This window comes from Taurulus bubalis, assembly GCF_910589615.1.
Source record: "Taurulus bubalis genome assembly, chromosome: 3".
Lineage (NCBI taxonomy): Eukaryota > Metazoa > Chordata > Actinopteri > Perciformes > Cottidae > Taurulus > Taurulus bubalis.
In genome coordinates this window covers 29,502,306-29,528,017 of record NC_136591.1, presented here as the reverse complement: position 1 = coordinate 29,528,017, position 25,712 = coordinate 29,502,306, and the positions used below count along the sequence as shown (strand labels likewise).

Sequence of the window (25,712 nt, the reverse complement as noted above, 5' to 3'; positions counted from 1 at the left end):
CGTGACAGTCAGCTGGCCTCTGATCATGTGACTGAACCGAACGCGTTCTGCACATGCGCGAGACGACGAGCCGTGACGATCTTTTCCGGGTCGAGAAATTAGCACACCCGTGAATGTGAGCTAGCGGGCCCGAGTCGTTCATTGAAAACCCCCCGAAGGAAATACAATCGGACATTTAAACACGTACAATACAGAACATTCACGTCCATAGTTCTGTAACCATATGACACAGGTGAGTTTTATTTTAATAAAGACGTTTTTTACCGGGGAAGGGGGAGCACACGGAGATGCTAGCTGGCTAGCTAGCTACCTAGCTGGACGCCAGCCTCGACAGCGGTACATGTGCCGCATGTGAGTTGTGAACCGGGTTATTAGCCACCAAGCTAACGTGTGTTAAAGTAACTGTCTGTAACTTGGATTCTCGTCTTCTGGTATTTAACTCCATGGTTTTTACGAGTTGTAGTCGCTGTTAATTCGCTGCAATCGTTTTAAAGCGGGGGTCTTTCTTATTTCTGTTCATGTTGGCGAATTAAAGTGCTTCTCCTTGGTCTGCGTTGCATCATCCCATTCAAAGACTAATAATGTGTAATATAATGGCTCGATCCTACAATGCTGCTCATTTAATCCCGCTTCATCTTCATCTAGTTGCTTTGGGATTATTTCCCTAGTCTTTATTCGGTTATTTTACTTTTTAAAGGGAAAATAAGAAACACCCAGGAATATAATGAACACCATGCCATTTAAATGCGTTTGAATATTCAGTGTTTCTCTTGTTTTGTCTACGTTACCCAAGTTGTATCAGTGTGACTAAATTGGGCTGAATGTTAAAAACATAAAGCGAGCAAGTTTAATTGCATCACAAATTAAAACCTCCTAAAATTACTTAAGTATTTCCACGAAAGATGTACTTAATAGCCTTAGTAGAGCTGTTGTTCAGCGTGCTTTAATGAATGTTAGAAGTTATTTAATCTAACCTTGATCTGCCGAGACATCCTTGTATGTGTAACGTATTTTGCAATAAACAGTTCTGATTCTGATTAATTGATGACGTTGCAGTGGACCTTTGAACTCCAGTTAATGACCAGGATTAGTTTTACATGTCAGTGTTAATGCATTGTTTGCTTTCTGTGGCCTTAGTGGTTCCCAATCATCTTATTGTGACTCCTTTTTTTTTCTTTTAAACTAGGTAATATCTTCCCCATCAAAGATTCGGGCCTCATCGTGAAATTTAAAGATGTAGAAAAAAAACGTATCATTAAATATATTAAGAGTTGTGCTCAGTAATTCAGCAGTGCTCCTCTGTCCAATATCCTGTCAAAGCCGAAGCGGCAGAGGAGATATCCTAACTTTTAGTTTCTAGTTACGGTCAGCAATTCCTTTCATTCAACTGGAAATATATATATATATTTGTTCTTCTTTCCTGGTAAATACTCACATACTCTGTTTGTGACGGGTAACACTAACATCTAAACAATGACCACTATGGCCTCATCAGGGCGATTTTCTCAAACTTTAGAAAACTCCCTCCATTAATCTACTGTTCTTCACAGGCTGAATATTTAGTTTCAGTTGGCACATCTCATTTAGGAGGAGTTGCGAGCTTCAAATGTTTAACCCCCGTCTCTCATTTTTGTTTCTATCCTCTCAGCGATGCCGGGGCTCAGCTGCCGATTTTACCAGCACCGGTTCCCAGAGGTAGAGGATGTTGTGATGGTGAACGTGCGGTCCATCGCCGAGATGGGCGCGTACGTCAGCCTCTTGGAGTACAACAACATCGAGGGCATGATCCTCCTGAGCGAGCTGTCACGTCGACGTATCCGCTCCATCAACAAGCTCATCCGCATAGGCCGCAATGAATGCGTGGTCGTCATTCGAGTAGACAAAGAGAAGGGTGAGTGCAGGGAGAGCATTAACCACCAGAGGTGAATGTCAATGGTGCTGTGTGTTGGATCTAGGCCCTTGTGTAAGGCTTGGCTGCCACCGCCAAAAGTGGCAGTTAAATTGACCCAACCACAGAGATAACTTTCATTTATATACTGACAAGATAAAACTGGAAAAATAGTTGCCAACTGTTCCCTCTCTTCTGCAAAAACTCTTCTTTACCTTCGGCCACTAGAGTAGTAAATTTGTTTTGTTCCTTGATGCAGTGACACTTGTATACTAAACGTATAAATAGAATATGGTGGGGTTGGTATAATACCTTCCAGGTCTCTAAGTAATGACATAATCAATGATTATCAGTCCATTATCAATAATCCAGTCATCCATTTCTTTTTCAATTTAACCAAAGACTCATTTTCCCTAAAATGTCTGTCATAATTGCCCATTTTTTGGTGTCTCTTTCGTTGACACATGCCTCTATTTGTATATATTTAAGTACATCCGTTTCAGTGCAAAGTGAGGGGGTATACGCTTACTCTACTTTAAATATGTATCAGTTACTTCCCCAAATCCACATGAACCATTTCTCAAGTTGGCATAACGTACCAGCATTTCTTTAAAAAGAAAGAAAACAAGTCACTTTCAAAGCTGGTTTTAAAGCCTGTTGCTCCTGTTATTTCCATCTTCAACAACAGTGGCAAAGAGCACCTGGTGCAAATGCCAGGAGTAGAGTTTTCATTAAAACAAAACATATGTGTGTAATGTATGGCCAGTTGCCAACCAGCAATGTAGGATTTAAAAGGTTTTTTGTTTTTAAATGGAGCACTGCTCAGTGCTCACTCCAAATAAATCACACCGGAGCTACGTTACGTCACTTCCAGCAGAGAACAATGAGGGCAAAACAACACCACCGATCTGTTTTAACGGAATATGCTGTCGTCTAGCTCGGCTAAAAAACACCATATTTGTAAGCACGTTAGCATGCCACTCACTACACGACTGTTTGTAACCGGTAATGACGACATCATCTCCACTTCACCTGTCTGTCCTCTGCTACCCTTCGTGTTCATGTAGAGAGGCTAAGCCCCTGTTTTTTTTTTTTTTTTTTTTCCTTCTCCACTGTTAAGGCGTTTGTAACTAACTTACTATCAGAACAAAAAAATTCCCTTGAATATGGGCCCTGCTGTGCATTTAGAGACGTTTCTGGTGGAGCTTCATGTCTGCCTGCTGCGCCCCATTAATCAGCATAAGTCAATTTTAAATACAAACCAGTTTGCCGTCTCTTTTCCATGGATCTGATGCCACACATCTCCTTTCTCCATGTGCCTGCTCAACAAAACGTTGCTCTGCGCTCCATAAAATATATGATTATTTTATTTATTGCGGTTATTTGAATGTATTTAATAGTGCTTTTAAATTGCTTTGTCTTTAGGATACATTGATTTATCAAAAAGAAGAGTTTCACCAGAGGAGGCCATCAAGTGTGAAGATAAATTCACCAAATCCAAAACTGTAAGTCAAGTTTGGCCTCAGGATTGTACCTTTTTTTTTTTCTTCTTTTTTTTTAATCGATTACTGAGATGATTGCGAACATTTGTGTTCAGCGTTGTTAAGTGAATTGTACATGCATGACAAAGTTTCATACATTTCTGGATTACTCTTAAGTCTTTATTTTTCGTTGCTCTTTCTGATTATGCGGCTGTTGTGTCTGTAGGTGTACAGCATCCTGCGGCACGTTGCGGAGGTGCTGGAATACAGTAAGGACGAGCAGCTGGAGAGCTTCTACCAGCGCACCGCCTGGGTGTTCGATGAGAAATACAAGAGGCCCGGATACGGAGCGTACGATGTCTTCAAACAGGCTGTATCGTAAGTAGCCGCTTTAAGCACGTTGGCGTGAGGCTACTAGTCAGGAAAGTGTCCTCGCTGCATGCAAGCCATGTTTAATTTGATGAGCCCAAATCAAATTGTGATAATTTTACCTGCACTAGAGACCCTGCTATTCTGGATTGCCTGGACTTAACAGAGGAGGAGAAGAATGTGCTCATTGATAACATCAACAGGCGACTCACTCCACAGGCCGTCAAAATCCGAGCAGGTAACTAGAGATGTAACGTCTGAGAGCTTCACAATATGATACCGGTTTCATTATTGTTTATTATAATACGGGTAGATCAAATCAAGCATTCTGCTTAGTTGAGTGAGTCACGAGGTGTACTTTATTCAGCCATAAAGTACTGTACAGCCTGTTTACATTTAGAGCGTTCCATATCAGTGCGCACTTAAAAACAACAGGTAGATTTAAATTGCGCGACCGTTAGTTGTCATTTCAAGCTTGACAGTTACCAAACATGTTCGTGTAAACTTTGATATTGTAACGTCCGCAGTAACAACTCGCAGACGTTGGTTTCCTTAACTTGCAGGTGTATTGCTTGAGTGTTCACAGTATTGCAACGGGGCTCTTCGCTAACAGTAACGTTAGCCCAAATGGAACAGCTACCAAGCTCACGTAGCATCCCCCACACTAGCATAACGAACGACAACACAACGTCACTTCCTCCCTAAAATGAGATGAGGAATGAAAAGGGTTTGACCACAAAATCGTGATAATTTCTAGTGAGAGATAACGTCGGTCATTTCCCGACGCGAGGCAAGTTCTCTAAACATCATGGAGGAGAAAAATGACGGAGAAAAGACGGACAGAAGCAGCGAGAGCACTTCTTTACATCGGTGGCTGCGCGTCATCCTCCACCTGCTTCCAACCGACCAGGTCCCGTACGTGTATGGCGGTTGCTATGCACGTCGGGCCTAACAACTCCCTTGAACAGTACATTATTGCATGACACAGTACTGCCTCACGTACCTTATTGCTTAATTACAATCACTTTTTAAAGGGACGAGGACAGCATTATAATAAGTATTATATACAGATTTAAAAATTGTATTTAACATATAACTGATGCATGGTATGTTTTTCTAACTGAAAAATGCCCTCTGCTGTTAGCTTTAAACAAATGAAAAAATATGATTTATTAACAATTAATATATATACTCAAGGTGCACAAAACCCCAGATAGAGTCCTGTTGTCCGTATTTTTAACTCTCGCACACAAAGCAAATAACTGTGACAACAGCCCATGTTTGTCCCGTTGTATAATGTTTTACCGCTTCAGCCACAGGAGTAGCAATATGCTCTAATATACTGAAGTTTATTCCAGCTGTATCGTGACTCTCAGTTGGACGGAGAAAATGAAGTAACATGTTGAAGATGTGACCTACAACTACACTTTGTGTTCATCTTTATTTTTGTCTCCCACCTGCAGACATTGAGGTGGCGTGCTACGGCTACGAGGGCATCGATGCCGTGAAGGAAGCACTGAGGGCCGGGCTTGGCTGCTCCACAGAGGTCATGCCCATCAAGGTATTATTGCCACGTCAGCCACATATTTGTACACTGATGCTGAATGGGGAGACTTTGTTCGCTGCTGTTTAGACTACACTAAAGCAGCCGGTGAGAACGGGTACACCGCGAGAACGGGTAATGCCACGTGATGCAGCGTTAACAAGACAAACGTGGTCGTCTTCTCGGCAGATCAACCTGATCGCTCCTCCTCGCTACGTGATGACAACGACCACTCTGGAGCGCACAGAGGGCTTGTCTGTCCTCAACCAGGCCATGGCTGCTATCAAGGAGAAGATTGAGGAGAAGAGAGGCGTCTTTAACATCCAGATGGAGGTGAGTGACTTCACTTCCTTTGTGCGAAGAAGTCCTCCCATGTCCTTTTTGTGGCTTTCTTTTATTACATACAGTTGAACATTTTCTAAAGTGTCCGTAGTTAGGCTGGGGTGTACAATGAGCAATGGTTGTCCTGTACTCAAGTTATGTAATTTACTTCATCTAGATACTTTTCAGATTACAGTTGTTCATCCCTTTTCTCATCCAATGAAACGCCTGTATCTTTAGATTTGGTTATTTTGTATTTTTATGATCAATCTGAAGGATTTAAGGATATTTTGATCATTTAATTACAACAGAGTATCAGTACTGCGGTTTGGACATTTCTGACTATATTTCTCCAATATAGGAACTTTATTCTCATATTATTTCCTTTTTACTTGTAAAATTATCTAATTTGGGTTTTTCTTTACCTACCAATCTCAGATTACATTTTTTTCTGCTATGAAGGGGCCAAAATACAACCACAAAAACGGTCTGTTTAGACATGTAACTGCTTTTTATTCTTATTTTTCAGCCCAAGGTGGTGACGGACACGGATGAAACGGAGCTCGCCCGGCAGCTGGAGAGGCTTGAGCGAGAGAACGCAGAGGTGGACGGAGATGACGACGCAGAGGAGATGGAGGCCAAAGCGGAGGACTAGACTTGGTCCTGGCAGGATCTGCCCACAGTCACCCAGTCCAACAGATGTTAACTTTCACATTGCAAACATTAACTGGCGTTTATAGTTCATTGGCAAACGTCCCGGTTTGTTCTCTCGCAAGGTTTGTTTTCAGAAGATGGTTCCACAAAAAGCTGTCTTCCTATGCAGATATTGAAGAAAAGTTAAATTACAAATTAAACAACAATATAGTTTCTTTTTTAAATGACTGAAAAAATAGCTCTAAAATATGAAAAGCTGTTTACGAGCAGTGGCCTTCACTTACCTCTTGCTTAGGAGCCCAGTGTCTTCATCTGGCTGGTACCTGGACGTGAATGATTTAAAGGGGAAGCGCATCGGCTCGTCAGTCTTGACACCGCTCAGTTGTGACATCATGTGCCGTTTTCTTCCAGTTTAGAGGGTTTTTACTGGCAAGACCTGCTCTTGTTTAGCTCACATGGCATCAATAAAGTTCTGGAAGTTTTGATCTTGATGTGTCTTTTTCAGCTGCTGTGAGAAGATTGAATGAACTGGCACACCTCACCGGTTTAATTTAAGGATCGTGTTCCTTTTGTATTTAAGCACTAAACAATGAGGTTCTCCCTCTACAAAGCTTGAAAGTGATTGTGATCGGCTATCCCTCAAAGTCTTAATTGGGTAAACTAAAGGACAGACGATAGGATATAGAGAAGCTGTCTAGAATATCTTCTGTTACGCCAGAAACTTATATAAGCAAGTGCGTGTATAAAACCATCTTTCATAATATTTCTTAAAAAATAAAAACGGATCAAATATGACATGAAAGTGTTACAAAAATGTCAGTATAGTATGGCATGACACAATTTGTGAAAATGTCATAGGTTATTATGGCATTAAAAGTCAAATTTCATTAAAAAAGTAGACTTTGTAGGCCATAATATATTTTGCCATAAAGTCATGAAATAGTCATAGTATAATCTTTCAAAAATAAAGCATGTTGAAAAAACTAAAAACAAAATAAAGCACGCCAAGAAATGTCATAGTATCTATGTAGCTCCTACCAGTTTCCTGGCATTCTCCATCTGCTCTAATAAAGGGGGAAAAAAAACTCAATCTCAATGAAATGTCTTTGTAGGTCAAACAAAGTCACGGTATTGGAAGGCAAATTAAAACGTCATGAAAAAAGTCATACTGTGATATGGTATAACATAGTATGGAATTAAAAATGACAAACGGTCAAATGGCATAACTTCATCAACATGTGTCGCTGAGACTAGAGAACCTCAGCGATTCGACACAGCCGGTGAAACTGGACATTAACGGATCTAGTGAGTGGCGGAGCAGGAACACATTTTATTGCAAACCGGTTTAGGCCATTTTTCTACATTATTCCTGGCGACCTGTTGGAGAGGAAGCGAGGTCGAGCCGAGCTCCACAACGATTGAGATGAGAAACGGAACCAGGTGTACGTGCATTCCCATAACGACGATAGAGTATTTATATTTCTGTCTTTTTCCATAGTTTGTCTTGAATCTACGCACTTACACTGACTTGATTCATGCAAACCAGCGTACGACCTCTTAGAACAATCATACATCAAAATAAAGATGCAATATGTAATACCTTGGAAAATGTCAGTCAGGACTTAAGGGCTTATTAAATTGATTTATCAACCTGTAGCACCCTTTAAGACCCAATGGACACCCTGAGTTAACAGTTTTAAATATGCAATTTAAGAATTATTTATTAAATGTTGGCAAAAGAACTTTTTGCCATATAACTGTAGCAAACTCAAACTCTAGAGCAGTTATTTGTGAAAAAAACTAATGTGGGTAGTGAAAAAAAATCAATTGGTGGTTCACAAACCGTTATAAAAAATCAATTTTATTCAAATGTTCACAATACAAAAAACAAATGGAGAGCATCTTGAACTTCCTATAATTTTTTTCTCCCGTTCTTAGCAGATTTTCTAATAGTGGTTGTGTGTGTGTGTGTGTGTGTGTGTGTGTGTGTCATGTCAAAATATAACCAGGTGCTCTTTGAAGTGGTCTACTTGCCAAAAAAATTATCAAGAATGTGATAAGGAAAAATAAAGGGGATAAATCTGAATCAATTAACTCAAAGAAATTAATTAGAGTTGTATCGAAAAACCCAATATAAATAATCCTAATAAAAGATCACAATCTTTGTTGTAGTTATGTATACACTAAAGTCTAATTTATAAAAAAAAAAACATACCTTTGAGACTTGATTGCTTTTAACAATCCTACACATGACTCATCCCAAAAAGTGTGTTGGCATGTATACAAATAAAATTATAGAACCAAGAGACCTTTTCTGGCAACGCCACAATGGTCCTGGGTGCCAGTCAACAGTATCGTCTGAGAATTATTTCATCAGTCAAATAATTACGTACTGTATATACACAAAAGCACACAGACAGTCAGCACCTGCAAACAGAGAGGGGAGGAAAATAAACCTGAACAACCGGCCCTAATGTGAGAATGAGCAGAATCTGCAGTTACAGTCTGGACTAGTATGGACGCACGTCACTTTTTTGGGGGCGACATAATTGCGCTACACTATTTTACACCATGTATGAAAAGAAAAGAATTGATCTTCATTCAGTGATTTTGCTTATTTCGCCAGTCCAATCTTCTTAGCTTCGGTTTCATAAATGAGTAGTCTCCACATCTTCACGATGAAGACTTCCGCCTCTTCATCAAGAACCTTAAGCAGAAGAGAAAAAGGAAATTGTACATTGTACATGAAGAAGAAGAAAGGAGAAAGGAGGGACCTTTGTCACATCTCTCTTTCCCTCATTCCCTGTCGTCTCTTCACTATCGAATTAATGCATAACAATTAAAAGAATAGTAAATCTGAGGTTATAGCTCATTTTAAAGACATTCATTTTCATTAAGGTAAAGGCTGGGCAATATATAGATATTATATTGATATCGTGGTGAGAGACTAGATATCACCATAGATTTGAGATATAATATGGCATAAGCGTTCCCACCAATGCACCAAGCACCAATGATCAACCCTACTATATTGTGGAAATAGATATATTTGGTCAGAAATATCAAGATATTGGATTTTCTCCATTTTTAGCAGCCTAAAGCTTAAGACAAGTTGGATTTAGGACTTCAATGCCACTCAGAGTGTCAAGGAACATTGAACCTGTTCCAGGTCTCCTCCTCCCTCACTGGACTTGTATGATTGACATTTTCTCACAGAGTCACATTTTAAATTACAACGTAAGAAATAAACATTTATTTATCTTACTGTATTAGGAGTTTTGAAAGATTGTTTTCAAACATTTAATGCTAATAAAGGCCTTCTTTTTAGATTGCTGAATTCAATGCCTTAAAACATTATTTTAAGGATCCGTGGGAACTCTGTAAGGGACTCATCCGTTACATTACTCACCATAGCAACATCATCCAGGATACTCTGTGGCATGCTGTGAGCCATCACCTGGGAGAGACAAAACATCAGGATCAGATCATGTTTCACTTCTTCGCAAAGTGCAAATAAAGTCCCCTGCATAGACATCACATGATCAATACCTTGGTGCAGACAAAGTCCACCAACGTTGCCTCTTCCTCTCCGATGTACTCGATAATCTTTTTATTGATCCAGGGCCGAACGCGTCGCTCCATTAACGTCTAAACAGGACAAGAGAAGTGGCGTTAACATCCAGTTCTACTAAGTGACTTACAGAGTCGAACTGAGGAAATCAAGAGGCAGATGTGTTCAAATGTGATCCTTCTCTGCTCACCGTGTCGACCATAGTCCAGTCCAGCGGGTATGAGAACAACTCAGGCTTTGCTGTGGGAATTTTTTCTATCAGGGTCTTGATGTGTGCACGTTTCTCCTCCGTGTTGTCCCCTTTTATGCTGGAGAGCCCAGCCCCGTCCACCCCGAGGCTCTTGTCGTCGTCGTAATCCAGGGGCACCAGCTTCCGCTTGCGAGGCTGTTCGCCGGTCTCTTCGTCATCAAACTTGTCGAAGACGCTGTCCCCGGGCAACTTCTTCCTCTTACTTGCGTTGGGTTGACTGGGGCTTCCTGAGGCACCTGGAGAGCATGAGGAGCTTCATGAATACAGTTTTACAAATTATAAAGTTCAATCAAAGTTTTCTGTGGCTTACAAAATGTACAGTCACTTTTCCTACATCTGCCCCCATCTATCCCTTCAGTAAAAGTTTTTTCCACATTATCCAGACTGAATCTTAATATCTCATGTGTGGAATGAGAATTACTTAATTTTAAAACAGAATTATTACACGTGTTGTCGAGGGGAATCAGGCAATATTATGGTAGTTTAACTTCAGTGTACCATTGCTGTTTACAATGTCACCACTGACAAGAATTCGCAATAAAAGTCTGCAAGTAGGGCTGCAACAGATTAATCTACCAGTTATTTTCTTGATTATTCAATTAATCTTAATTTTGTCTATAAATAAGTCAAAAATGTCCATTGTAATTTAGGTCAAACTCATTTTGCAAATCATTACAACATTGTTAAATAGAGAAAAGCAGCCAATACCCACATTTAAGAAGCTTAAACATGCAATTGTTTGGCAGCGACTTAGGTAGGCAGAGAAGTGAATTAATTAAGTATCAAAATTGTTGTGGATAAAATGTCAGTCTATTGACTAACTTTAGCTCTCTCTGTGAGTGCTCCATGTCTGTCCATGTCACAATGAGAACACACTTATTTTAGACTCACCCATTTTGAGACTGAGACCAATCTTTGGCCGGTTCTCCTCCTGCGGCAGGGCCTCTGGGGGCGAGTTCTCGTGGGGGATGATGATGCCGCAGGGCGACTCTTCCCCGGGCGAGTTGGGGGACGCGCCGCCACTGGCCGACGACAGTGATGGCGCTGCTGTGATTGGCCGCATTGTGGGCTTCAAGCAAGGTTTTATGTCAGGGTTATCTTCATCATTGTCATAATCTTCTTCCTCGCCCTCCTCAACCTCGTCATCTGAGGGGGGGGCAGGCCGTGACCGAGGTTCTGGTTTGTCCTGTTCCTGTCTCCGGTCCCGATGGTCTCTTGAGCCCCTGTGGCGTTCCCGTTCCTCCTTGATCTCCGGCTGTGGCTCTGGCTCTGGGATGATAGGAGGTCGTCTCAGACGCTCCTCCTCTTCCTCTTCCATCTAGACCAATAAGAGGTCAGATATGCAGAAGATTAACACTCAATCAGGGTTTTAGAGAAAAGAAGGTCAACAGACAATGAAAGCTGGAAACCCCAGATGTGCAGAGATGCGGAGAGACTCTGATGATAAAGTGACCTTCACAAAGACAACAGACTGCATGCATACTCACCACAAATGTACAGGCAAACACACAGACATTATTATTTAGGACAAGCCTACCCTGCGTAGCTCTGCGTCTGGGTCTGGATGTCCCTCGTCTAACAGCCTCTGTCTGATCTCCTCCAGCTCCTCCTTCTCTCTCTTCCTGTCACGCTCGTCTGCCTCCATCTCCTTCTCCCGGTCTCTGAGACGCTTCTGCAGCGCACTGCCCCTAGAGGTTACAGAAAAAATAACAGCCTTCAGAACAACAGCCATAGCTGCAGTATTGCATCTTCAACTACAAGTCAGATCTTTTTTATATGTTTGTACATGTTAAGGAGCGTATTTTTGTATGTTGCTCACCTATAGTACTTGGGGTCATCTCTTTCATCATCATAGTCTTCAAGGAACTCTTTCAACCGTTTGCCCTCTTTCACCTAAAGAAACACAGGACCACATTATTTCTCAAGGATGATAAATATTCCTTCTTTTTTTTATGCCAACGAGCAGACATTGACACTAATAACTCATAGAATCTTAAATGAGGACAATGTGTACAGTAAGCATTGAAAGTAAACTAGGACACCTCTGTGAACATCGCTGGTCATTCAATATAATCTCACCATTTCTCGTCTGCGCTCATCTTCCCTCTCAGCCTCCTTGGCGTAATCCCGTGCCTTTTTCCTCTCCCTTAGCTCCCAGTTTTTTAGACGCTGTCATCACAACAGTATCAGGTAAGCCACAGTAATGTTCAATCACATCAAGCAAAAAGAGTAATACACACTATGTTTATTTAATTTATTTGCCCCTGTGATAAAGAAACCCTTGAAGTTGATGCCAAAATATGTCAGAGTTGTCTCATTTGGACTGCATTTAATATACAATTTAATTTGTTATCTTGGGGTTCCCAAAAATTGTATACATGGACATTTAGAAACTTAGGATCTAGGAGCAGTGGTTTCTGACCCAGGTAACCCTTCCAACCTCCCCTACCTCCTGATAAGCTGCTTCCTTGTCTCTGAGTTTCCGTTCCAGCCTCCGGCGTTCATACGCTTCCTCTTCATCTTCTTGGTCTCGTTTCTTATCTCTGTCTCGACTGACCTCCCTTTAAAGACAGAAAAGAGGTTAAGAATATATCATCCTCATATCTTGAATTGGAAGCAATATACATACATGTAAAGTTTAGGTTGGAGAAGAGGCGGGAAGATGTCGATCAAGCATGGTCTATATACACACAGTATGCCCACATGGTCCTGAGAAGAGGTTAAATCAATCAATGTGAAAACACCTGTGTGACCGTGTAGGGTAGCAGCTATGGGAAGTTTTTACAGAAGCTACAACTTTAAGTCTCTATAAACTACAATGCCTATTTTGTAGCATTTTTTTGTAAAAAAAATGTCAAAACCAATTTGCATCGTAGTGCTAAGATTCTGGCTTGCCTCTAAATTGGTATTGTACAGTCAGCCATAAGACTGCAGCCAAGACATTATTTAGACTGTTGGTGACTATATATTGTTTTCTGTTAATCAGTTAACCGTACCACTCTGATGTACTTGATTGAACTTGTGATATGAGTTTTTTTTTCCCCCTTCACCTGGATCGGATGTGTACGGGACTCCTTTCACGACTTCGCTCCCTCTCCCGCTCCCAGTCTCTGCCTCTGTCTCGCTCTCTTTCTCTAGTCCTGCGGTCGCGGTCTTTGTCTTTGTCTTTATCTTTGTCTTTGTCTCTCTCCCGCTCCTTCTCCCTCTCTCGCTCCTTCTCCCTCTCGCGGTCCCGTCGTTCCCTTTCCCGCTCTCTTTCTTTTTCCCGGTCCTTCCGGTCCCGCTCAAACTCCATCCGCTCCTTCTCCCTCTTGTCCTTCTCTTCTTCTAGTTTCTGCAGAGCAAAACACATACAGGTTCATCCAATGCCACACAAGATCCAGTGAGTCTTTGCTGTCAATTTTCTACTGTGCACAAATAAAGTAGTTTCCAGATTTTGAAAGGTTTCATTCAGGAACATGCCCTATACTAAATCAGTGCAAAGCTTGTAAGAGAAGCTGGAATCCTAACTGGGAAAATCTGGAACGGATCAAAAGCGCCTCCTCACAGACAGATGCGGCGGACTTTGCTGCTTAAAAACGTGCAGGCTAAGTTTACAGTGTACAGTTTATCAAGAATGTAACTGGAAACCACGTCAATGGTCAAAAAGCTCTGTGGAACATGTTCATTTTGAGGCATTCATAACAAGAACAAGGCGCAGCAAAAGACAATGCTTTTTCTCTCCGTAATAGTCTTCCTCCAGGAACAAGGAAAACAAGGACAGAAAACAGGCGTCAGTCGTTTGTTGAACTAGTTGTTTGTGACTTACAGGTGTTGAACTATGGATTCAGCCGTTCGCTGCCCCTACAAGCCTTTTAAGTTAGGCCTGGGAGGAAAGCAGGTCACACGGTATACAAGGTAAAAACGTTATGGGGTTCTGTCTTGCTTAAGCATCATCATCAAAACTAACAACCTTTACTTCAATAGGTAACATGGCATTTGGTAATCAAGAAATCAACATCAGTTATTTCTGTACAGATAAATTAAATTGTAGAAGCGGTCTTACCCCTGCAGAAGTCTTCAGCAGCTCCTCGCAACTCATTTCAAACAACACAGACATACATGCATCCCAATGCTGTGTTTTTGGGCATTACACACAAGACTTTAGGTGTAATTTGTATATAAATGTAAAACAAAAGCTGATGCATAATTAGAGTATTCAATACAAAGAAACTAAATACTAAGCTTGCAGAACCATTTCCATTACTTTAAGGGCACTAATTAAAAACTGTTCTACAAAGTAAAGTAGGGACAGTGAAACAGTAAAAATTAACTCAAATTTCTTAACAGCATCAGTCATATGCAGCCACACAGGCAGTTAGCTGGTATTCTGCAAGAGACACAGATGTATCTAAAAGCCTCGGGTGTAATGCAACTCGAGAGAAGGAAATGTATGACACGAGAAAGAAGATGGGACCTCAGCAATCCTTTAACTCTATTGGCTCAGGTTAAATATTATTACTTATGTGCTTTAACTGAAGTGCAAATCATGTCAGATGTTCAATTTGCAACTGTTTTGAGTATTTTACTTACCTCTGTAGAGTGTCTACCAGGGATTGATTAATAAATTAAGTCTATCAGATCTTATTCTTTGGAGTCTGTCGTGTTTTTTTTTTTTACAGCAGCTGTTTTTGCAATCCTTAAAAGCCAAAGCAACGAATTGTAAAAGGGAAAAAGAAACAAATATTGTCACCTTCAATATGGTAAAATCCTCTTTGTGAAGTCCTGCTTTTTTCATGTTTTTGGTTTAATCTTCAGACCTGGTTGCAAGACTGTTTTTTTAGACTGTTTATAGTTCAACCTGTACAGTTTTGAACTATATACATGAACCTCTCTAAAAAAAAAATAAGGCACAGAGAGTAAGACGAAGAGCAAGAGATGAGGGAGAGACGTCACGCACACATACAGAGAGCACATACCTTGTCAGTCTTCAGATCAGCGTGCTGCTGTGGAGAGGGCGCCCCCCACACTAGCGTAATAAAAGCTACAGCCAAAGTCACTGCAGTGGTTATTGACGAGAGTCTTTGTTCTTCAACATGAACACCATTAAGACAAACCATAATTTACAGAGGACTCGCACAGGTTCACCGACTCAAGCTTTCGAGGCACCACCAGTAATGTAACCAAGGGTTGGGAGGAACTTTTGTATTGTCAAATGGTTGGCTGAATAAAGATCATCATAAGCCCTGACCGACACACACAAAAGTGCAGTGCAGTTGCCCCTATGCAAGTCCTCAGGAGGGGGACGCCCAATATAAGTATATAGTAAATAAAGGCTGATACTTACATCCTATCCTCGCAACTTTTTCCAAAGCTCTGAGATTCATCTTGCTTTAGTCACCATATGATCACTATCATAATGGTGGGGTTTAATGAATAGATTAGCTTTTAAGTAACTTTACATCGTCTCCATGCATTTTTGTGTGATGAATGAAGAATGGATTTATAATAGTCACACCTATAGTTTCCCTACGCTGGTCACAGGTGTCAAATCTGCCTTCTTGTGGTGTTTGAACATTTAACATGAAACATTTCATATAATATGGGGCAAATTAAGATGTTTGGTGGTATAAGTTTTAAAGAATGCCAATTTGTAGCGTAGTATGCATGTTACTGAGATCAACAAAAGCTTTGTAAATGTGTCGACTAAATGTGCAAGCTCTAGGAGTGAACTATGTGAGCAGCTGCTGTCCAAAACCTGTAATGTCAACTACAAAATCAAAAGAGCCACTTTACCTTGTGAGTATCTCGAAATTTACTAATTTCTCTGGAAATCAGGTCTCTCTTGTCGTCCTCCATATCAATAGTGTTAAGGTCGTCCTAAAGAAAGGAAACCCCAATTAAACAATAAATTAATACTTTTAGATTTTAAGTTCCAAAAGAAGAACAGTACAAGTCAGAAAGGAGTAAAGAAACGTTGGTATACCTCTTCTTTTTTCTCCCTTTTCCTCTTCCGTCGCTGAGAGTCCTCATCCTGTGAAGGTGCGTTGAGTTCTGCAGCATATTCCCTCATCAATCCATCAATAGCACCTTTAACAATCTGATCCTTCTTCTTCGTCTCCTCATCTAGAACCTCTTCCTCATCATCTCCATCTTCAGCCTTCTTATTCTGCCAGTACAGAAAAACATCCCAGTTCAGTTTCACTTTTATAAATACACCTTAATTGGAATCTGATAACAAATTTGAGATGTTGGCAGTGATATAGAGATCTGGAAAAAGCCTGAGGCAATTAATAAAAGTACGCTAATAAACCTCATCCGCAGTGAATACAAAAGTGTACCCCATTCGTAGTCTTTTTCTTGGCCTTCCACTCGTCCAGCTGAGCTTTAGTCTTGGCATCCACCTTTACCAAAAGATTTTTTTCTCCAATCGGCAGGTCATGAAGCAGCCGCAGTGATCGCAATGTGGACTCTGGTTCCTTGTACTCACAAAACCCAAAGGCTGCAAGAGATATTGAAATTAAAAAATACATGACAACAGGTTCCATCTATGGTCATGAATGTCATGGGATGACACATATAAATGATTGTGTTGTTTCTGGTTGGTTTTAGATGAAATAACTGTGAATTTAAAGCTGATAACCCAAATTAGCTATAGATTATATCCTGATGTAATAAAAAGTGATGCATGTGTTATGAATTACCTTGAAGCTTGCCAGAAGCTCCTTGGACTCTCTTCCAGCTCAGAACAATTCCACATTTCTATAACATGAGCACAGAGGGAAGAAGAGTTCAAAACCCAAGTAGAAGTGAATATTTAAAAAAAGAAGCTACAGCACATGATCCAGTTTTAGCAGGTTGCCCACACACAATTATATAATCAAATTCCATCATATTAATATGACCATGCTCCAAAGATTTCCTCTTTATTTTACATAAATTCAATAACTGTGTGACCTGAGTACATTTGTAAATCCTTTTCTCTTACTTACCGCGAGCAGCTGTCTGATCAGCATGTCTGAAGCTTTCTCTGATATGTTCCCCACAAACACTGTGGTAGTAGGGCCGCTGTTCTCATTGTTTTCTCGGACTCTGAGGATTTCCTTTTTATGGATTGCAGGCTTACTGATCATTTGCAAAGAAGGCATCATTACTGCAGAAGAGGGAGTCATGATGCCGACATGAAGTGGGATCATTGGCGTCCCTACAACAGAAAGTAAATGTACATGAACTTGTAAATTAAAATTGTAAATTGATTGCACATCAACAAAGCAGTCTGGAATCAAATACTTCGCGTGAAAGTAGCAGCTCAATATCTGTAGTTTATTGAAACTACCAACACTGAAGGCCTCTACATGATCTGAGAGGCTAAATGCGGCTAGTGTCCCTTCTAAAACTAACAGTTAGTACGCTTAACACAGTGTTCAACCCCGCAGCAGATAAAGTGAAAAGAGGCTATACATTAATGGTGGCACATGTGGTTGCTTACCTGAGGGGAAGCCAGCAAACTGAGGGGGCATCCCAGGAGGTGGCAACAGCGGCCGGTTTAAATGAGGGGGAAAGGACATTCTGGGTGTAGCTCAGACCAACCTGAAGGAACAATAATTCCCTTTAGCAGTCTACATATACCATTACATTATGTGTTAAACTCCCACTTGAATTAAGTCATCAAAACTATGTGAAGCCATAATAAAATAATACGGTTAAAACAATTACTCGCGTGTGTTCTTCTTTTCGTTAGAGAACACCGAGGAAAACACTGCCATTAGCTGAGCATACAAATCTAAAATCGATGTAGGACTTTTGCTATCCAACTGTAGCACTACTTAGAGTAAGCTTTAACTTATGGTTGGCTAACTTAATATCATTAAGCCCCAACGTTTGTTTATTATGGCTTTGTTTAAGCACGACCTATTGTGTTTTAACTTACTAACGCAACCCTTATTTAAGTTACAAAAACAACGAGCTAACACTTTAGCTGAAACTAGCATTAAGCACGCTACCTTGCCCGGCACAACTAAGCTAAGCTAACATTAGACAGAGCTGGTGTTACCTAACAAGCAAAACTCACTTTAGCGGGCTCAATGTGAGCTCGGAATGAAAGTGAACATGTACATATATACATACCTAAAACTAGGTGGCGTACGAAGGAATAAAAACAGCTTTTACAAGGTTATGAATCAGGAAAATATCTCTAACGTCCCGAATGTTGGATTAGCACGCTAGCTAGTCACGGGCCTTCAAAAACATTGACGCACGCGCTCTACGTCGCAGAGTACAGGGGCGCTTGTTTTGTTAATCGGGATGGCAGCTGGACGGGGTTAGAAAATATGAGCATTACTGCCTATAAAAAACAAAAACACCACAATGAATGTGCAATATAATAATAGTACTGTTTTTATAGTTATAGTCATAATAATAACAATAATTAAAATGTCTTAATTTGATAATAATAATTTAGCTATTGTATAACAATTCCTCCAAAACATGTTGCAATTTAAAAACGTAAAACGTAAACACTTTTAAACGTAAAGTCCCTTATTAGGATCAGGTGAGGCATAGGAAAGAACTGATAAACATCTCATGAATACCAAATGTGTCATCTGAGTGCAAGGATGCACATATTACTTATTGATTATTAATTAAAAGCCTAAGGGCATTAATAACATATTTTACCTTTGAAATTAGAATTTCGCCGGTTTTATTAGCCTATATGGACGCTTTGATAATATTTCTGTGAGACATTTTAATAAATGTAGGAAAAATCACATTATCAGACCACGTATCGCTTTAGTGTATTTATTGTATATAATCACTAAAGAACGTTAAAGCGGTTGGTTACCATGGTGTTTTTGTTGTAGGTAGCTCTGTGACAGCAGCTGGCCTACGATGGCTGCGGCTGACAAGCCGTGACGTCACTTTAGGCGGGTTTTTTTTTCGTGGAAAGTGCTAGAAGAAACGAAGCACACCCCTCCTCGTTTAACATATTCCTCCATCAGATTAAAAAGTCCCTCACTCTTTACCATTAAAATAAACGATGAACTCGTGATTGTGATGAGATATATATATTAGGTTGGTGCAGATATATTTGTCTTGATAATATGTGGCGACAGGTATAAAGACGAGTTGTCACTAAGATGTTGGTATATTCAGTATCCATCTAGTAGATTCTAGTTCTTTCGTTTTGGTATAAACTGCCACAAGGTGGCAGCAATGAGTACCCATAGAGTAGTTCTAGTGGTAGATGGTGCACCGCGGATGGATACGGCCGCACACTGAAACGATTGAGTATAAAGATTCCGGTCTGTTAAAAGGAAGTCCCTTTCCATTTCCCTGCGTCAGAGAGCAGAAGGGACTGCATATTGGTTGCATTTTTTTCCAAGATAAGTCAACGGAATTAACAAGGTATGAACACGAGTATTTTGTTTCCAATTGGGACATATTTTGCTCTTTCAATGCATGTTTTTCTCACCCGTCTCTGAACTATGGCTGCTTGTAACCACGATGCGAGCTCGTGAGTCACGACAGTAACCAAAGCTAACTGTCTCGTGGGTTAATGTTACAGCGAACAAACTACTGTGGACCCCTGTCTTTTCACGTATTTCATAGTGTTTTCATCTTAACCATGTTTAAATGTCACGTACTAGAGGGCTGTTTGCGATGCTGCGCGGTGACTCTATCTAAATGCGGCGCTGTGCCGCACTGTCAGGCCGGGCTTTGGTTGCTCTGAGCCAGGTGTGGTGACTGGACTGAGATTATTTAACTGAGAGAACCGCGGTAAGGACCAACACCCGGTACGAATGGCCTGGTTTACAGAACCGGGTCGTCATTTCACAGGCAAATGGCTTCGCCTCGACATTTGACGAAACTTATTACGGTAACGGTTTGTCAGTTTTATTAACGATAGTCGGTTCACGTCCAGTTTACTGTTAGGTAAGTAATTAATTTAGCACTGATGTGGTTGTACGACGCGCATCTGATTCATGCCGTAACCTTAAGATGTCTTGAGTCATTGTGTGTTCCTCTACGGCTGGTGGGATAAGGCCGCTTTATCGTAACACCACGTTGTTCGTCACCAAGTGGCTTTTAAACGGTACCTTTTAACGTTTTAATTACAAGTTAACGTATAGCGCCGCGTTTCCTAATGTGATCCTAATGTTCGTCTGTAGCCGTCTCTCAGCACGTGTTTGCGGAGTCCATTGTCTGTCACTCGACGCCATGTTGGCTAATGGCCGCTTCCACCGATTTGCAGCAACACTATGGCAGCAGTCCAATTGTACCGTGCCGGCATGTTGACATGATTTACTTATGATGATTATTCGTCTAATGAAGCCGAAAGCCTTTGAAGCAGAATGGATCTCACACTAACTTGTGGCCATTTTAGTTTCCTTTTTTCTTTTTGGGGGGGCTGGTCTGTGGTTGGCTTCTATTGAAATGTATGTTCATCCCCTTTTTTTTCACCTTGCCATTTGTACCATTTTAAACCAATGACTATTTGCTAAAATATTACTTTATTTCCTTTTGAGCAGATGCCTGAAGAAATGCACCAAGAGGAGGAGGCTGAGACCTTTGCCTTCCAGGCAGAGATCGCTCAGCTGATGTCCCTGATCATCAACACCTTTTACTCCAACAAGGAAATCTTCCTTAGGGAATTGATCTCCAATGCCTCTGATGTAAGTCTGCTGCAGCTTCACATTGTTTTCCATTTGGCTGTTTACTTTCAGATGCATGGGTTTTTGAAAGGGTATTTAATTATTAATGTAATGGTCTTGATTTCCATTTGGATAATGCTTCAAAAGGATACCTAATATCTTGCTGTGTTTTTGTTTTTTCAGGCTTTGGACAAAATCCGCTATGAAAGCCTGACTGATCCCACCAAGATGGACAGTGGCAAGGATCTGAAAATTGAAATCATCCCCAACAAAGCTGAGCGCACCCTGACCCTCATCGACACTGGAATCGGCATGACCAAAGCCGACCTGATTAACAACCTGGGCACCATCGCCAAGTCTGGCACCAAGGCCTTCATGGAGGCCCTGCAGGTACGATGTGATTAAGAAATTGATCAACATTTATGCAAATGCATCATTGGCGCATTGAAAAAACAGCTGTATGACTCTGATTTTGAAAGGCAGACTATATATTTTTTGAAGTTACTTGATCTTGACTACAATATCCTAAAGCTACCCTTTTATCCTTCTAGGCTGGAGCTGATATTTCCATGATTGGTCAGTTTGGTGTGGGTTTCTACTCTGCCTACCTTACTGCCGAGAGGGTGACTGTCATCACCAAACACAATGATGATGAGCAGTACATCTGGGAGTCCTCTGCTGGCGGTTCCTTCACTGTCAAGGTCGACAACGGTACGTGTCCTGGTTCATTACAAAATCAATGTAGTAGAGAAGGCAACATTTGACCTTATCTGCTATTTGCACCAACTATTTCTGATTATGCCGGTTACATAGGGTTATGACATGCATGAAATTATACCCGGCATTGTTTGCATTCAGCTAGTTGCTGTCACTTAACATGGAACCCTCTGCAAACTTATTTTATTTAAGAAGCTAAATACCATGGAATGGTTTTACTTTATTTGTCATTGCCTAATTCCTTAGATGAATGTTCAACATTAGGTAATGGACGAAAAGGGTGCTATTTACTGTGAATGCACAGTACTGCTTAAACATCTACTTGTGCTCATAGCTGTACAATCCTATTCACAGGCGAGCCCATGGGTCGTGGAACTAAGATCATCCTGCACCTGAAGGATGACCAGACGGAGTACATTGAGGAGAAGAGGATCAAGGAAATTGTCAAGAAGCACTCTCAGTTCATTGGCTACCCCATCACCCTGTTTGTAAGTATTGCTTTTTGACATTTTAGTTTTGCGCTAGTTAAAACAGTTTGCATAGCAGTGAAGTTAAACTCTTTTGATTTGCAGGTTGAGAAGGAGCGTGAAAAGGAGATCAGTGATGATGAGGCAGAGGAGGAGGAGGAGAAGGAGAAGGAAGAAAAGGAGGACAAGGAAGAGAAAGAAGAGGGTGAGGACAAGCCAAAGATTGAGGATGTAGGATCAGACGATGAGGAGGACTCCAAAGACAAGGACAAGAAGAAGAAAAAGAAGATCAAGGAGAAGTACATCGATGAAGAGGAGCTGAACAAGACGAAGCCCATCTGGACCAGGAACCCCGATGACATCACAAACGAGGAGTATGGAGAGTTCTACAAGAGTCTGACCAACGATTGGGAGGATCACCTGGCTGTCAAGGTAAATGTTGCCATGCAAGAAACGTCTGTTGAGTGCTTCATATGTGACTGGTTCAGACTTGTGGCTGAAAAAAAAGTCAAACTAAGCTAACTTATGTTCTTCTTTGCAGCACTTCTCAGTGGAGGGCCAGCTGGAATTCCGAGCTCTGCTCTTTGTTCCCCGCCGTGCACCTTTTGACCTCTTTGAGAACAAGAAAAAGAAGAATAACATCAAGCTGTACGTCAGGAGAGTTTTTATCATGGACAATTGTGAAGAACTCATCCCAGAGTACCTGAGTAAGTTGACTATTGCACGCACCCACATAAAGCTGTTCTGCTAAAATGGGTACAAAATTGGATGGTTTCAATAACCCATGTTTGTGTTCATCTTCAGACTTTGTTCGCGGTGTGGTCGACTCCGAGGACCTCCCCCTAAACATCTCCAGGGAAATGCTGCAGCAGAGCAAGATCCTCAAGGTCATTCGCAAGAACATCGTCAAGAAGTGTCTGGAGCTCTTTGCCGAACTGGCTGAAGACACTGAGAACTACAAGAAGTTATACGAAGGTTTCTCCAAGAACATCAAGGTATACAAAATAAGCATGTTAAGCGCTGCATTGATTTTATTAGTAAAATCTCAATTTTGAGAGTTACTTTCATAATGCACTTGTGTTTTCGGTCAATCACTATGGACTCACAAGGTTTACTTTTATTTTTGTTTTAGTATATGACAACAATTTACGTCATGCCGTTGTGAATCACTTGGTCTAGTATAGAAGGCTCTTGTGTTTACTACGCTTGGTACTGTGCTCATGTGCATTAGATGAGTTACTTTAGTAATGTTACATAAATGGTAACTCATATTATATGGTGTGTTCATTTGGTAGCAATGGCGTTTGTATTTGACGACTATGCAACACAAACGGTTAAATGAGTAGTCAAATGTATTGGGATAATCAATTAATCTTGTTTTGATATAGGCTACTGGTGTGTGATTTTTGTATTGGAATCTAATCATGTTTGTTAAACTGTATAGCTGGGCATCCATGAAGACTCTCAAAACCGCAAGAAGCTGTCTGAGCTGCTGCGTTACTCCAGCTCCCAGTCTGGGGATGACACAACCTCCCTCACAGAGTACCTGACCCGCATGAAGGAGAACCAGAAGTCTATCTACTACATTACTGGTGCGTACCATTTTTGAAAATTGCTGCTCACAGGAACAAAAGTAACATTTTTAGTAGATTACTTACAAGCCAATGTTATCTGTCAGATAACACTAATACTTAAATTAATTCTTTAGGTGAGAGCAAGGATCAGGTGGCCAACTCCGCCTTCGTTGAGCGCGTCCGTAAGCGTGGCTTTGAGGTTCTGTACATGACGGAGCCCATCGACGAGTACTGTGTCCAGCAGTTGAAGGAGTTCGATGGCAAGAGCCTGGTTTCTGTCACCAAGGAGGGTCTGGAGCTGCCAGAGGATGAGGATGAGAAGAAAAAGATGGAGGAAGATAAGGCTAAGTTTGAGAACCTCTGCAAGCTCATGAAAGAGATCCTTGACAAGAAAGTGGAGAAGGTTTGTAATCTTAATGAGTCGATTTTAATTTTCACCCAAATTTCCCTTTATGCGGTAGGATTTAGGTTGTTATAAATTCACAACTACAGTTGCCACTTTTGTTTGGAAACAGGTGCCCTAACTGGTCCTAACTTGTATCCTGGTGAGTTTTGTACATCTGCAAGGAGGCCCCTTAAGTATTTTGTGTCCCGAATGAGTTTTTGATTGACAAATGTGTTTTTTGACTAGTGATGGATTCCAAATGATTGTGGATTTTTCTTTTTTGCAACTCGTGTGATCTAACAGATGCCTGTTTAGTTATTTCCCCTTTTTAGTTTAACAAATGTGAAACTAGAATTTGACAAGCGCTGAAGTTCAACCAGTGTCTAAATAGTTGTACTTGTCATTGTAATGTATAAAGATGTTTCTACATTTAAGATGTGGTGGAATTTGCCATGCTGGTGTGTTGCACATGAATTTCTAACATGATTGTTCTGCATGCTTTTATTAACTTTAATTTTAGATTGGGTCAACGTTGCATGTTTTAAGTCCTAATGTCATCCGTTTGTCTCTCAGGTAACGGTGTCCAACAGACTGGTGTCTTCACCCTGCTGTATTGTGACAAGCACTTACGGTTGGACCGCCAACATGGAGAGGATCATGAAGGCCCAGGCACTCAGAGATAACTCCACCATGGGCTACATGATGGCCAAGAAACACCTGGAGATCAACCCTGACCACCCCATCGTGGAGACACTCCGGCAGAAGGCAGATGCTGACAAGAACGACAAGGCTGTAAAGGACCTCGTCATCCTACTGTTCGAAACCGCCCTGCTGTCCTCAGGCTTCTCCCTGGACGACCCACAGACCCACTCCAACCGCATCTACAGAATGATCAAACTGGGACTGGGTAAGGAGATACAACTAGTCATTTTGGCAGATTTTTATTTTATTAACATGCTTGTAACTTGTATTGATCGCTAACGAATAATTATTGTACCTGTAGGTATCGATGACGACGATGTCCCCATTGAGGAGGCAACAATTGCAGCCGTCCCAGATGAGATCCCTCCCCTAGAAGGTGACGGTGAAGATGATGCTTCACGCATGGAAGAAGTTGATTAAACCAACCCTCCCCCCCAGATTTCTAACACTTTAGCCTCACTTTTCAATTGTTCATCCTTAAAAACTGCAGTAACTGCAAAAAAAAAGTCATTCATGTTGTGGTGGACCAGTGTTGCTCTTGCGTCCAGAGCATTACTCTGCAAGACCTTAAGAAAAGCAGTTTTGGTTTTTGCTGTATAAGTTCATGGCGACAACACATGTTTTAACGAGTACCCTGTTGCACTGAGTTTTAAATGTTGGAGCGGTAAATGTGTGAACATGGGAATGGTACATTCCATTGTCAGATCGGGTCTGGTGGAGGGTTTGGGGAGGTTCTGCTCATGTGCAACACTGCACGCTGCATGGAGAGACGACTGTATGATTCCTTTGCCCGAGTCCAGGCTTGTGTCTGTATTCCAAGTCTTGTTTTGCAAAAAATTAAAGATGTAATACCTTATATTTTTGTTGTCTTTCATGCCTTCTCTTAGAAAATCTTATTTCTTCATACCATTTTAAAACAAATCAGTGGTTATATTTTACTAACATTTGGGGACATTAACTTTCTGAGTTGAAACTATGGTTTGGACTGTTCTTCCAGGTGACCACAAGGGGGGGAAATACTCCAGTTACAAGAAGTATAAAACTTGCAGTTATGGGGTAGGCCTTAAATGTCATGCCACTGGATTGTAAACCCTAAATACAAGTCATTTATTTGCACTAGGAAAGCTATCTATTGGGTAACTAAAAACGTGGCTTTTAG

General features: G+C 41.0%; 3 protein-coding genes across 3 annotated transcripts; 2 read left to right on the top strand and 1 right to left on the bottom strand.

The window, feature by feature from the left end:
* Window positions 1-91: 91 nt before the first annotated feature.
* Window positions 92-6,732, top strand: eif2s1b (eukaryotic translation initiation factor 2, subunit 1 alpha b). Its single transcript, XM_079215297.1, has 8 exons — window positions 92-232; window positions 1,649-1,891; window positions 3,314-3,393; window positions 3,596-3,747; window positions 3,870-3,976; window positions 5,202-5,299; window positions 5,471-5,614; window positions 6,132-6,732. The coding sequence occupies exons 2-8, from the start codon at window positions 1,651-1,653 to the stop codon at window positions 6,255-6,257; spliced, it is 948 nt and encodes a 315-aa protein (XP_079071423.1). The 5' UTR covers window positions 92-232; window positions 1,649-1,650; the 3' UTR covers window positions 6,258-6,732.
* Window positions 6,733-8,107: 1,375 nt separating this feature from the next.
* On the bottom strand, window positions 8,108-18,198 carry rbm25b (RNA binding motif protein 25b). Its single transcript, XM_079214815.1, has 17 exons — window positions 18,184-18,198; window positions 17,546-17,646; window positions 17,049-17,260; window positions 16,761-16,818; window positions 16,398-16,558; window positions 16,043-16,225; window positions 15,853-15,936; window positions 13,128-13,411; window positions 12,527-12,638; window positions 12,157-12,246; window positions 11,897-11,970; window positions 11,615-11,765; window positions 10,969-11,395; window positions 10,018-10,313; window positions 9,806-9,904; window positions 9,666-9,713; window positions 8,108-8,963 (listed from the first exon to the last, which is right to left on the bottom strand). Exons 2-17 carry the CDS (start codon window positions 17,622-17,624, stop codon window positions 8,871-8,873), a joined length of 2,451 nt encoding a protein of 816 aa, XP_079070941.1. The 5' UTR covers window positions 17,625-17,646; window positions 18,184-18,198; the 3' UTR covers window positions 8,108-8,870.
* A 1,157-nt stretch (window positions 18,199-19,355) lies between these two features.
* hsp90ab1 (heat shock protein 90, alpha (cytosolic), class B member 1) lies at window positions 19,356-25,409 on the top strand. Its single transcript, XM_079216029.1, has 12 exons — window positions 19,356-19,461; window positions 20,586-20,729; window positions 20,892-21,098; window positions 21,260-21,419; window positions 21,780-21,913; window positions 21,998-22,324; window positions 22,434-22,599; window positions 22,697-22,887; window positions 23,337-23,484; window positions 23,601-23,869; window positions 24,425-24,758; window positions 24,855-25,409. Exons 2-12 carry the CDS (start codon window positions 20,586-20,588, stop codon window positions 24,971-24,973), a joined length of 2,199 nt encoding a protein of 732 aa, XP_079072155.1. The 5' UTR covers window positions 19,356-19,461; the 3' UTR covers window positions 24,974-25,409.
* Window positions 25,410-25,712: the final 303 nt, after the last annotated feature.